This window comes from Drosophila virilis, chromosome X, assembly GCF_030788295.1.
Source record: "Drosophila virilis strain 15010-1051.87 chromosome X, Dvir_AGI_RSII-ME, whole genome shotgun sequence".
In the NCBI taxonomy this organism is placed as follows: domain Eukaryota; kingdom Metazoa; phylum Arthropoda; class Insecta; order Diptera; family Drosophilidae; genus Drosophila; species Drosophila virilis.
In genome coordinates, this window is record NC_091543.1 from 22,473,204 (window position 1) to 22,484,961 (window position 11,758).

The following is an 11,758-nucleotide window of genomic DNA, read 5'->3' on the forward strand; positions in this document are numbered from 1 at the left end:
CATTTACATATACATATCCATGTATATCCATGCGAACTGCACCGAATTGGACTTTTAATAATCTCCAAGCTATAGACTTAAATTATAAATTATTTAAATGGGGCTAATGTTTTCAAAATTTACTTCTAGCAAGTGGTTTTGCAAAATAATAATAAGATATAAATGAAATTACCCGCTGTTCCCAGAAATTTTTTGTGTAATTCGTGTCAACTTCGGACAGAGACAAAATGGCATAATTTCTCTTGTTACCCTTGCTAACTTTTCTTTTTACAAATTTTAGCCCTAATTGCGCAAAAGAGTATTATGTTTTAATTTAAAATAAGCAGATGATTTTCAAATTAAATTTTAAAAAATTGGTTTTGTCTCCGCATTCACTTACTTCGTGCTCAGTGTGCGGATATATGATAGCATTGTGGTTGACAGAACACACACAACAAAAGAAACATTAAATTAATTTTGTTAACTGCCAATAGTTTTCCCTTTGTTTTGTTTTCAATTTTTCAACATTGCTTTTATCTTTGTGAATAAGTAAAATGTAACAAACAAAAACGACAATGACGTTTGAACCTACGACCTCTTGCTCGCGAGTTCAACGCTCTAACGTCTAAGCCACACATGATTCCCGTCCTAGCTATGTTGTTCTTAATATTTCTCATGCCAAATCTGGCCACAGATTTCTCCCACTTACGACCAAATATATATAGAAATGTTAATACCAAATAACAAAAAACTGTTTTCTAGAAATATTAATTTGTTTATCTGAGCGAATAAGGCAAAATATACTCGCCTTTTCAGAAATTGTTGATTAAATGGACAATGCACAATGCACATATAAGAACAAGAAAGAGGTTCTAGTCGGGAGTTCCCGTGATGACTTGGAAGGTCATATCTCCGCGCGAGCTATTACCCGAGATATTAAAAAAATATTATCGAAAAAGTTTCGATTTTCGCACCGACCCCGATTTAAAAAAAAATCGTGATGATTTGGAAGGTCATATATCCGCGCGGAGTTATGTCGTTTTGGAACGTCATATCTCCGCGAGGAGTTATGTCGTTTTGGAACGTCATATCTTCGCGGGGAGTTATGTCGTTTTGGAACGTCATATCACCGCGCGGGGTTCTGTCCTTTTGGAACGTCATATCTCCGCGCGAGCTATTACCCGAGATATTAAAAAAAAAAAAAACAAGTAAGAGGTTCTGGTCGGGAGCTCCCGACTAGGGGATACCCTGAACCCTCTACTTCCAACATCAAATGCATATATATTCCTTTTTAGAAGCTATATGTAGAAGCTATATGTATAGTCAAAAAACAGGATATTATGGGGTCGGAGATGCTTCCTTCTGCCTGTTACATACATTTGGATTTTGCACAAATACAATATACCCTTATACCCATTTTTAATGGGTTCAGGGTATAAAAAGCAGACACCCTATTTCCGGAGATGCCTTTTCCTTCATGATTTACTATGGAGACATCCCGCACCTAGAATAGTGTGTGAAACTTATGTCAATTACCAAAAAAGAAAACAAATAGTATGTAAGACATGTAAGAGAACTCCAGTCGGAAATGCCCGACACAAAATACAATGCAATACGAGTCCAGAACATATCAATGAGATTCTTGTGATATTTATCGCAAGCTGAAATTTCTAGTTCTAGAGCTGAAGTTCGTATATAAAAAATGTTTGATATTTAATAAATGTGTACATTTTATATGATTGGAAATTAGTAAGCCCCTTTGTGGACAAATAAAATGTACAGGGTATCAGAACAGCATCGCCAGAGAACAGCGCCCCGCCTCAGCGCTGTATGCAGCCCCACAGATAGGCACTCACACATATACACTCACGCACACGCTCACACACACACACACACACACACAGACACTGCGCATGTTAATTACGTTACGAGTCCAGTTCCAGGGGGAAAAAATTGTACGAACATTTTTAATTATGTTGATTTTTCGCTGATTTAATTTCAGGCGCTTGTTTTACCTGGGCATATTCCGTTTTTTCGAAACCAAATAGAATTTAATTTAATCCTTTGAAAAAATAATTTAGGTGTTATCACGCCACACCATCCCGCCCCCAGTCCACAGACTCCAAACCAAATACAAAATACCATATATAAAGCACTTTGGCGAAGAGTTCGTTTCGTGCCATTGCCCAGCGCCTATCCCGTCGCCCGATCCTTGCCCCGTTGTCATTACCGTTTTGGACCTACAATGGAATAGCAAAACTTAAAAAGCTTCCATTCAAATGCCAAAAAAACACACACACACACAGACACACACCACACTCTCTACAACTCAGCCACAAAGACACAGCTTAGAAATGAGCCTGGGTTCCAGTGCCCAATACGCCTTTCATGGCACGTTTTCGTTAATGTTACACCATTTGGTATAATTACATTTTTCTATAGACCAGAGCTCGGATTTCTGGCGCTTTAAACTGCTTAATTAAATTCAAAAAGCTCGGTACGATTATGTTCACTTCAACGGTTGATTTTGCTCTCTTTTTTTTTTTTTTTTAAAAAGTCTAAACTGATTGGAAAAATTGTGGAAATAGACATAAAAGTCATGTTCATGAGATTATAAGAACTATAGATATAGGCTAGGTCTAGGTTTACTGCAGATATTTGAGGATAATTGTGAAGCTAGTAGCTGCTAAGCTTGGTGAAGATATTTCGTTAAGCTGAAAGTCATTTTTCAACCGAGAGCTATGTTATATTTGGCTCATATATAGTGTGTGGAGCATGGTAGAGCTTACACATGGCAAGTCTTGAAAAACGAAAAAGCGGTTATAAAAGAATGCACCCGATAACAGCTACAGAATACAATGGTTAGCTGTTGATAAGATTCAGCTTATGTTTGGGAACCATAAAGAAACTGATAAATTGCGGATCGAATTTTCGACTGATCATTTCTGTGGCAGCCATATGATAAAGTAATCTGATCAGGACAGACGCTATATGGCTCTTATGGGACCGGAGATGTGCCCTTCCCTTATAATAAAGGCTTCTTCAAGTTGATAAATACACATAGATTGGTCAGTTTATTGGTTTACAGATTATTGTTATACATAATTGTTATACATAATTCAGTTATAATAAATACAAACATATATTATTTCCAGCATTATCGTGTAACATTCAAATATATAAAAAGCTGACATCGGGGACTAAAACGCTTGCATTGCACTCGCCGGCGCTTGATTATAATGTTTGTACTTGAGATTAGATAAGTAGCTAGCCTAACTGTGAAATCATTTACACACATTGATTAAAGCTCTAGATTGTCCTAAATTTAAAGACACCCTGACTGGGTAGCCCGAACCCAAACCCAAAAAAACCTGCAAGCCTATCGAACAAATCATTTACCGTAAACTTATCACTGGAACGGAGCGTCCTAACTTATCACAAATGAATTGTCTATAGAGTAAAAATAGAAGCATAAACATAAAACATAAACATACAATTCTACAATAACATATGTTATATTAATAATTATATTAAAAAAAAAAAAAATGTTTACGTTGTGCTCTAGTTTTAGGTCGTGGTCTCCTCGTAGCCACAATGCATATAGCCCGTTGCAAGCGAACCGCGAAATGCGAAAAAGTTTCGATTTTCGCACAGACCTCGATTTTGAAAACAAATCGTGATGATTTGGAAGGTCATATCTCCGCGTGGAGTTATGTCGTTTTGGAACGTCATATCTCCGCGCGGAGTTATGTCGTTTTGGAACGTCATATTTCCGCGGGGAGTTATGTCGTTTTGGAACGTCATATCTCCGCGGGGAGTTATGTCGTTTTGGAGCGTCATATCTCCGCGGGGAGTTATGTCGTTTTGGAACGTCATATCTCCGCGGGGAGTTATGTCGTTTTGGAACGTCATATCTCCGCGGGGAGTTATGTCGTTTTGGAACGTCATAACTCCGCGCGGAGTTATGTAGTTTTGGAACATCATATCTCCCCGCGAGCTATTACCCGAGATATTAAAAAAATATTATCGAAAAAGTTTCGCTTTTCGCACCGACCTCGATTTTGAAAACAAATCCTGATGATTTGGAAGGTCATATCTCCGCGCGGAGTTATGTCGTTTTGAAACGTCATATCTCCGCGCGGAGTTATGTCGTTTTGGAACGTCATATCTCCGCGCGGAGTTATGTCGTGTTGGAACGTCATATCTCCGCGTGGAGTTATGTCGTTTTGGAACGTCATAACTCCGCGCGGAGTTATGTCGTTTTGGAACGTCATAACTCCGCGCGGAGTTATGTCGTTTTGGAACATCATATCTCCCCGCGAGCTATTACCCGAGATATTAAAAAAATATTACCGAAAAAGTTTCGCTTTTCGCACCGACCTCTATTTCGAAAAAAGGCGTAATGTAACCCCTTGCCATTTTGTCGATTTGGGTCAAAATTTTAAATTTCCTATTTTTGATGCCAATCGATAGAACTGATCCTTACGAGCTAAAAATGGTATAAAATTCCAAACTCTGACATTATTTGACGGATATATTCCGAAAAATCATCAAAAAGGTTGAATTTACGAACGAATCGATTTTTTGTCAACCACATTTTTCAACCCATCGATGATTAATTTGCTTGAATGCCAATTGATGGTAGTGATCCGTACGCATTCGAAAGGTATAACATTTTAAAATCAGACATTATTTATGACGTTCCAAAACAAAATAGCTCCGCGCGGAGATATAACGTTCCAAAAGGACATAACTCCGCGCGGTGATATGACGTTCCAAAACGACATAACTCCGCGCGGAGATATGACGTTCCAAAACAACATAACTCCGCGCGGAGATATGACGTTCCAACACGACATAATTCCGCGCGGAGATATGACGTTCCAAAACGACAAAGCTCCGCGCGGAGATATGACCTTCCAAATAATCAAGATTTTTTTTTTCAAAATCGAGGTCGGTGCGAAATCGAAACTTTTTCGATGATTTTATTTAATATCTCGGGTAAATAATGTCTGATTTTAAAATGTTATACCTTTTTGAATGCGTACGGACCACTACCATCAATTGGCATTCAAACAAATTAATCATCGATGGGTTGAAAAATGTTGTTGACAAAAAACCGATTCGTTCGTAAATTCAACCTTTTTGATTATTTTTCGGAATATTTCCGTCAAATAATGTCCGATTTTGCAATTTCATACAATTTTTGACTCGTAAGGATCAGTTCTATCGATTGGCATCAAAAATAGGAAATTCAAAATGTTGACCCAAATCGACAAAATGGCAAGGGGTTACATTACGCCTTTTTTCGAAATAGAGGTCGGTGCGATAGTCGAAACTTTTTCGATAATTTTTTTTTAATATCTCGGGTAATAGCTCGCGGGGAGATATGACGTTCCAAAACGACATAACTCCCCGCGGAGATATGACGTTCCAAAACGACATAACTCCGCGCGGATATATGACATTCCAAATTATCACGATTTTTTTTTTAAATCGATGATTTTATTTTAATATCTCGGGTAAATAATTTCTGATTTTAAAAAGTTATACCTCTTTAAATGCGTACGGATCCCTACCATCAATTGGCATACAAGCAAATTAATCGTCGCTTTGTTAAAAAAAATGTTCTTGACAAGAAACCGATTCGTTCGTAATTCAAACTTTTTTATGATTTTTTGGAATATTTCCGTCAAATAATGTCCGATTTTGCAATTTCATACAATTTTTGACTCGTAAGGATCAGTTCTATCGATTGGCATCAAAAATAGGAAATTCAAAATTTTGACCAAAATCGACAAAATGGCAAGGGGTTACATCACGCCTTTTTTCGAAATAGAGGTCGGTGCGAAATCGAAACTTTTTCGATTATTTTTTTTTTAATATCTCGGGTAAATATTCAATAATTACACGAAACTTCGGATTGCAAATTAGAATTTAAGTTAATTAAAAATGCATTTTTCGACCACTTTTGAACTTTTGAAAATGTTTAATTCAATTTTGGCTTGATTAATAACATGCTTCATTCTATCTCGATCACGCAGCCCGGCATTTCGTATTGCCCGCAGACCAATCCACTGGATCCATTGCTGACGGTAAAGGAATGCATCCTGCTATATGGCCAGCTGCGTGGCATCAAGCAGCTGGATCGCCTGCTGGAGCGCATACTGGACACTTACGAGCTGCGCAGCTATCGGGACGTGCAGGTGAAAAAGCTTAGTGGCGGCAATCGGCGCAAGCTAACGGTGGCCATCAGCTGCTGCGGATACACGCCGATTGTATTGATGGATGAGCCGACGAGCGATATGGATCCGGTGACCCGCTCCTTTGTCTATCTCACCATTGAGCAGCTGCTGTCGGCGCGTCGTGCCGTGCTGCTAACTTCGCACTCCATTTCGGAGATTGAGCACCTGTGTCAGCGCGTCGCTGTGCTCAAGGACGGCCAAATCGTGGCCAACAATAGTCCGGCAGAGCTGAAGGCCCAGCATGGTGGCTATTATGCCATCAACTGCTTCTGTGCGCCTATTCAACAGGCAGCGCTGGCCAAGATGCTAATCCAACGGCTGCCCGGCGCATCTGAGCTGCAACATTATGCGCATAGTCTGCGTTTTCTGGTCAAGGTGCGACAGGCCAGCAGCTCGGAAGCGATTGCCAAGCAGCCGACGCTTGCCGAGCTCTTTGAGGCGGTGCGTGTAATGTCCGCCAGTCTGGAGTTGCCGGCGCACTTTGCGATCAGCCGTTGCCGCTTCGAGGCGGTCTTTGAGCGCATCCTGGACAACTGCGAGGCAACCTCAAATGGGGGCTCCGATCTGCCCACCAAGTCAGCGGCGGTCAGCGGTTCGCTTGCAACGGGCTATGTGCATTGTGGCTACGAGGAGACCACGACCTAAAACTAGAGCACAACGTAAACATTTTTTTTTTTTTTTAATATAATTATTAATATAACATATGTTATTGTAGAATTGTATGTTTATGTTTTATGTTTATGCTTCTATTTTTACTCTATAGACAATTCATTTGTGATAAGTTAGGACGCTCCGTTCCAGTGATAAGTTTACGGTAAATGATTTGTTCGATAGGCTTGCAGGTTTTTTTGGGTTTGGGTTCGGGCTACCCAGTCAGGGTGTCTTTAAATTTAGGACAATCTAGAGCTTTAATCAATGTGTGTAAATGATTTCACAGTTAGGCTAGCTACTTATCTAATCTCAAGTACAAACATTATAATCAAGCGCCGGCGAGTGCAATGCAAGCGTTTTAGTCCCCGATGTCAGCTTTTTATATATTTGAATGTTACACGATAATGCTGGAAATAATATATGTTTGTATTTATTATAACTGAATTATGTATAACAATTATGTATAACAATTATGTATAACAATAATCTGTAAACCAATAAACTGACCAATCTATGTGTATTTATCAACTTGAAGAAGCCTTTATTATAAGGGAAGGGCACATCTCCGGTCCCATAAGAGCTATATAGCGTCTGTTCATAAGTCAGTTTTACAGCATCGTCATGGTAATATGTCGCGGGGAGATATGACGTTAAAAAACGACATAACTCCGCGCGGAGATATGACGTTCCAAAACGACATAACTCCGCGCGGAGATATGACGTTTCAAAACGACATAACTCCGCGCGGAGATATGACGTTCCAAAACGACATAACTCCCCGCGGAGATATGACGTTCCAAAACGACATAACTCCGCGCGGAGATATGACGTTCCAAAACGACATAACTCCCCGCGGAGATATGACGTTCCAAAACGACATAACTCCCCGCGGAGATATGACGTTCCAAAACGACATAACTCCCCGCGGAGATATGACGTTCCAAAACGACATAACTCCCCGCGGAGATATGACCTTCCAAATCATCACGATTTGTTTTCAAAATCGAGGTCGGTGCGAAAATCGAAACTTTTTCGATAATATTTTTTTAATATCTCGGGTAATAGCTCGCGGGGAGATATGACGTTCCAAAACGACATAACTCAACGCGGAGATATGACGTTCCAAAACGACATAACTCCCCGCGGAGATATGACGTTCCAAAACGACATAACTCCCCGCGGAGATATGACGTTCCAAAACGACATAACTCCCCGCGGAGATATGACGTTCCAAAACGACATAACTCCCCGCGGAGATGTGACGTTCCAAAACGACATAACTCCCCGCGGAGATATGACGTTCCAAAACGGCATAGCTCCCCGCGGAGATATGACGTTCCAAAACGACATAACTCCCCGCGGAGATATGACGTTCCAAAACGACATAACTCCCCGCGGAGATATGACGTTCCAAAACGACATAACTCCCCGCGGAGATATTACGTTCCAAAACGACATAGCTCGGCGCGGAGATATGACGTTCCAAAACGACATAACTCCGCGCGGAGATATGACGTTTCAAAACGACATAACTCCCCGCGGAGATATGACGTTCCAAAACGACATAACTCCCCGCGGAGATATGACGTTCCAAAACGACATAACTCCCCGCGGAGATATTACGTTCCAAAACGACATAGCTCGGCGCGGAGATATGACGTTCCAAAACGACATAACTCCGCGCGGAGATATGACGTTTCAAAACGACATTACTCCCCGCGGAGATATGACGTTCCAAAACGACATAACTCCGCGCGGAGATATGACGTTTCAAAACGACATAACTCCCCGCGGAGATATGACGTTCCAAAACGACATAACTCCCCGCGGAGATATGACGTTCCAAAACGACATAACTCCCCGCGGAGATATTACGTTCCAAAACGACATAGCTCGGCGCGGAGATATGACGTTCCAAAACGACATAACTCCGCGCGGAGATATGACGTTCCAAAACGACATAACTCCCCGCGGAGATATGACGTTCCAAAACGACATAACTCCCCGCGGAGATATGACGTTCCAAAACGACATAACTCCCCGCGGAGATATGACGTTCCAAAACGACATAACTCCCCGCGGAGATATGACGTTCCAAAACGACATAACTCCCCGCGGAGATATGACGTTCCAAAACGACATAACTCCGCGCGGAGATATGACGTTCCAAAACGACATAACTCCACGCGGAGATATGACGATTTAAAAGGACATAACTCCGCGCGGAGATATGACCTTCCAAATCATCACGATTTGTTTTCAAAATCGAGGTCGTTGCGAAAAGCGAAACTTTTTCGATAATATTTTTTTAATATCTCGGGTAATAGCTCGCGGGGAGATATGACGTTCCAAAACGACATAACTCCGCGCGGAGATATGACGTTCCGAAACGACATAGCTCCGCGCGGAGATATGACCTTCCAAATAATCAAGATTTTTTTTTCAAAATCGAGGTCGGTGCGAAATCGAAACTTTTTCGATGATTTTATTTAATATCTCGGGTAAATAATGTCTGATTTTAAAATGTTATACCTTTCGAATGCGTACGGATCACTACCATCAATTGGCATTCAAGCAAATTAATCATCGATGGGTTGAAAAATGTGGTTGACAAAAAATCGATTCGTTCGTAAATTCAACCTTTTTGATGATTTTTCGGAATATATCCGTCAAATAATGTCAGAGTTTGGAATTTTATACCATTTTTAGCTCGTAAGGATCAGTTCTATCGATTGGCATCAAAAATAGGAAATTTAAAATTTTGACCCAAATCGACAAAATGGCAAGGGGTTACATTACGCCTTTTTTCGAAATAGAGGTCGGTGCGAAAAGCGAAACTTTTTCGATAATATTTTTTTAATATCTCGGGTAATAGCTCGCGGGGAGATATGAGGTTCCAAAACGACATAACTCCGCGCGGAGATATGACGTTCCAAAACGACATAACTCCCCGCGGAGATATGACGTTCCAAAACGACATAACTCCGCGCGGAGATATGACGTTCCAAAACGACATAACTCCCCGCGGAGATATGACGTTCCAAAACGACATAACTCCCCGCGGAGATATGACGTTCCAAAACGACATAACTCCCCGCGGAGATATGACGTTCCAAAACGACATAACTCCCCGCGGAGATATGACGTTCCAAAACGACATAACTCCCCGCGGAGATATGAAGTTCCAAAACGACATAACTCCCCGCGGAGATATGACGTTCCAAAACGACATAACTCCCCGCGGAGATATGACGTTCCAAAACGACATAACTCCCCGCGGATATATGACGTTCCAAAACGACATAACTCCCCGCGGATATATGACGTTCCAAAACGACATAACTCCCCGCGGAGATATGACCTTCCAAATCATCACGATTTGTTTTCAAAATCGAGGTCGGTGCGAAAATCGAAACTTTTTCGATAATATTTTTTTAATATCTCGGGTAATAGCTCGCGGGGAGATACGAGGTTCCAAAACGACATAACTCCGCGCGGAGATATGACGTTCCAAAACGACATAACTCCCCGCGGAGATATGACGTTCCAAAACGACATAACTCCCCGCGGAGATATGACCTTCCAAATCATCACGATTTGTTTTCAAAATCGAGGTCGGTGCGAAAATCGAAACTTTTTCGATAATATTTTTTTAATATCTCGGGTAATAGCTCGCGCGGAGATATGACGTTTCAAAACGACATAACTCCCCACGGAGATATGACGTTCCAAAACGACATAACTCCACGCGGAGATATGACGTTCCAAAACGACATAACTTTGCGCGGAGATGTCGTTTTGAAACGTCATATCTCCGCGTGGAGTTATGTCGTTTTGGAACGTCATATCTCCGCGGGGAGTTATGTCGTTTTGAAACGTCATATCTCCGCGCGGAGTTATGTCGTTTTGGAACGTCATATCTCCGCGCAGAGCTATGTCGTTTTGGAACGTAATATCTCCGCGGGGAGTTATGTCGTTTTGGAACGTCATATCTCCGCGGGGAGTTATGTCGTTTTGGAACGTCATATCTCCGCGGGGAGTTATGTCGTTTTGAAACGTCATATCTCCGCGCGGAGTTATGTCGTTTTGGAACGTCATATCTCCGCGCCGAGCTATGTCGTTTTGGAACGTAATATCTCCGCGGGGAGTTATGTCGTTTTGGAACGTCATATCTCCGCGGGGAGTTATGTCGTTTTGGAACGTCATATCTCCGCGGGGAGTTATGTCGTTTTGGAACGTCATATCTCCGCGGGGAGCTATGCTGTTTTGGAACGTCATATCTCCGCGGGGAGTTATGTCGTTTTGGAACGTCACATCTCCGCGGGGAGTTATGTCGTTTTGGAACGTCATATCTCCGCGGGGAGTTATGTCGTTTTGGAACGTCATATCTCCGCGCGGAGTTATGTCGTTTTTTAACGTCATATCTCCCCGCGACATATTACCATGACGATGCTGTAAAACTGACTTATGAACAGACGCTATATAGCTCTTATGGGACCGGTTTTTTTTTTTTTTTTTTTTTTTTTTTAATTATATTTAGTTTATTAAGAAATCTGGTATCCTGTTACTCTATGTTAGCAACTTTTATCAGAGTGACATAATTACTTAGCTTAGCGATGATTGTGGTTTTACAATTAGTTATACAATTAGGTTAACAGATTATAGAAACATATTTTGGTGTAATTAACGAAGCTTGTCACCTATACATAACGATCGATTAGGTCGGTTGGGTAGGTCCTCTTCAGTCGCCTTCTTCTTCGCCTCCTTAGCAGGCTCCTCGCCAGGATGTTTGGATGGTTGTGGAGCTTTGTTGAGTAGCTCGCTGCTTGCCTGTTGACTACGTCGCCCACCATTGGAACCTTGAGGTCCTTGGCGATGTCGCG

General features: G+C 41.4%; 1 protein-coding gene and 1 long non-coding RNA gene across 3 annotated transcripts; one reads left to right on the top strand and one right to left on the bottom strand.

The window, feature by feature from the left end:
• Nucleotides 1–1,670: 1,670 nt before the first annotated feature.
• On the bottom strand, nucleotides 1,671–2,550 carry LOC26530976 (uncharacterized). 2 transcript variants are annotated; one of them, XR_011416724.1, is made up of 3 exons: nucleotides 2,282–2,550; nucleotides 1,995–2,219; nucleotides 1,671–1,886 (listed from the first exon to the last, which is right to left on the bottom strand). It is a non-coding gene; the product is annotated as an uncharacterized lncRNA (long non-coding RNA). The 2 variants fall into 2 exon arrangements; XR_001450008.3 differs by having other exon boundaries at nucleotides 1,676–1,886; nucleotides 2,294–2,547.
• Nucleotides 2,551–5,996: 3,446 nt separating this feature from the next.
• LOC138911155 (uncharacterized) lies at nucleotides 5,997–6,869 on the top strand. Its single transcript, XM_070208649.1, has one exon. The coding sequence runs from the start codon at nucleotides 5,997–5,999 to the stop codon at nucleotides 6,867–6,869; it is 873 nt and encodes a 290-aa protein (XP_070064750.1).
• The last annotated feature ends 4,889 nt before the right edge of the window (nucleotides 6,870–11,758 follow it).

Excerpts from the sequence above, each read along its gene's own strand:
- LOC138911155 (XM_070208649.1), top strand. The coding sequence starts at position 5,997 with ATGCTTCATTCTATCTCGATCACGCAGCCCGGCATTTCGTATTGCCCG.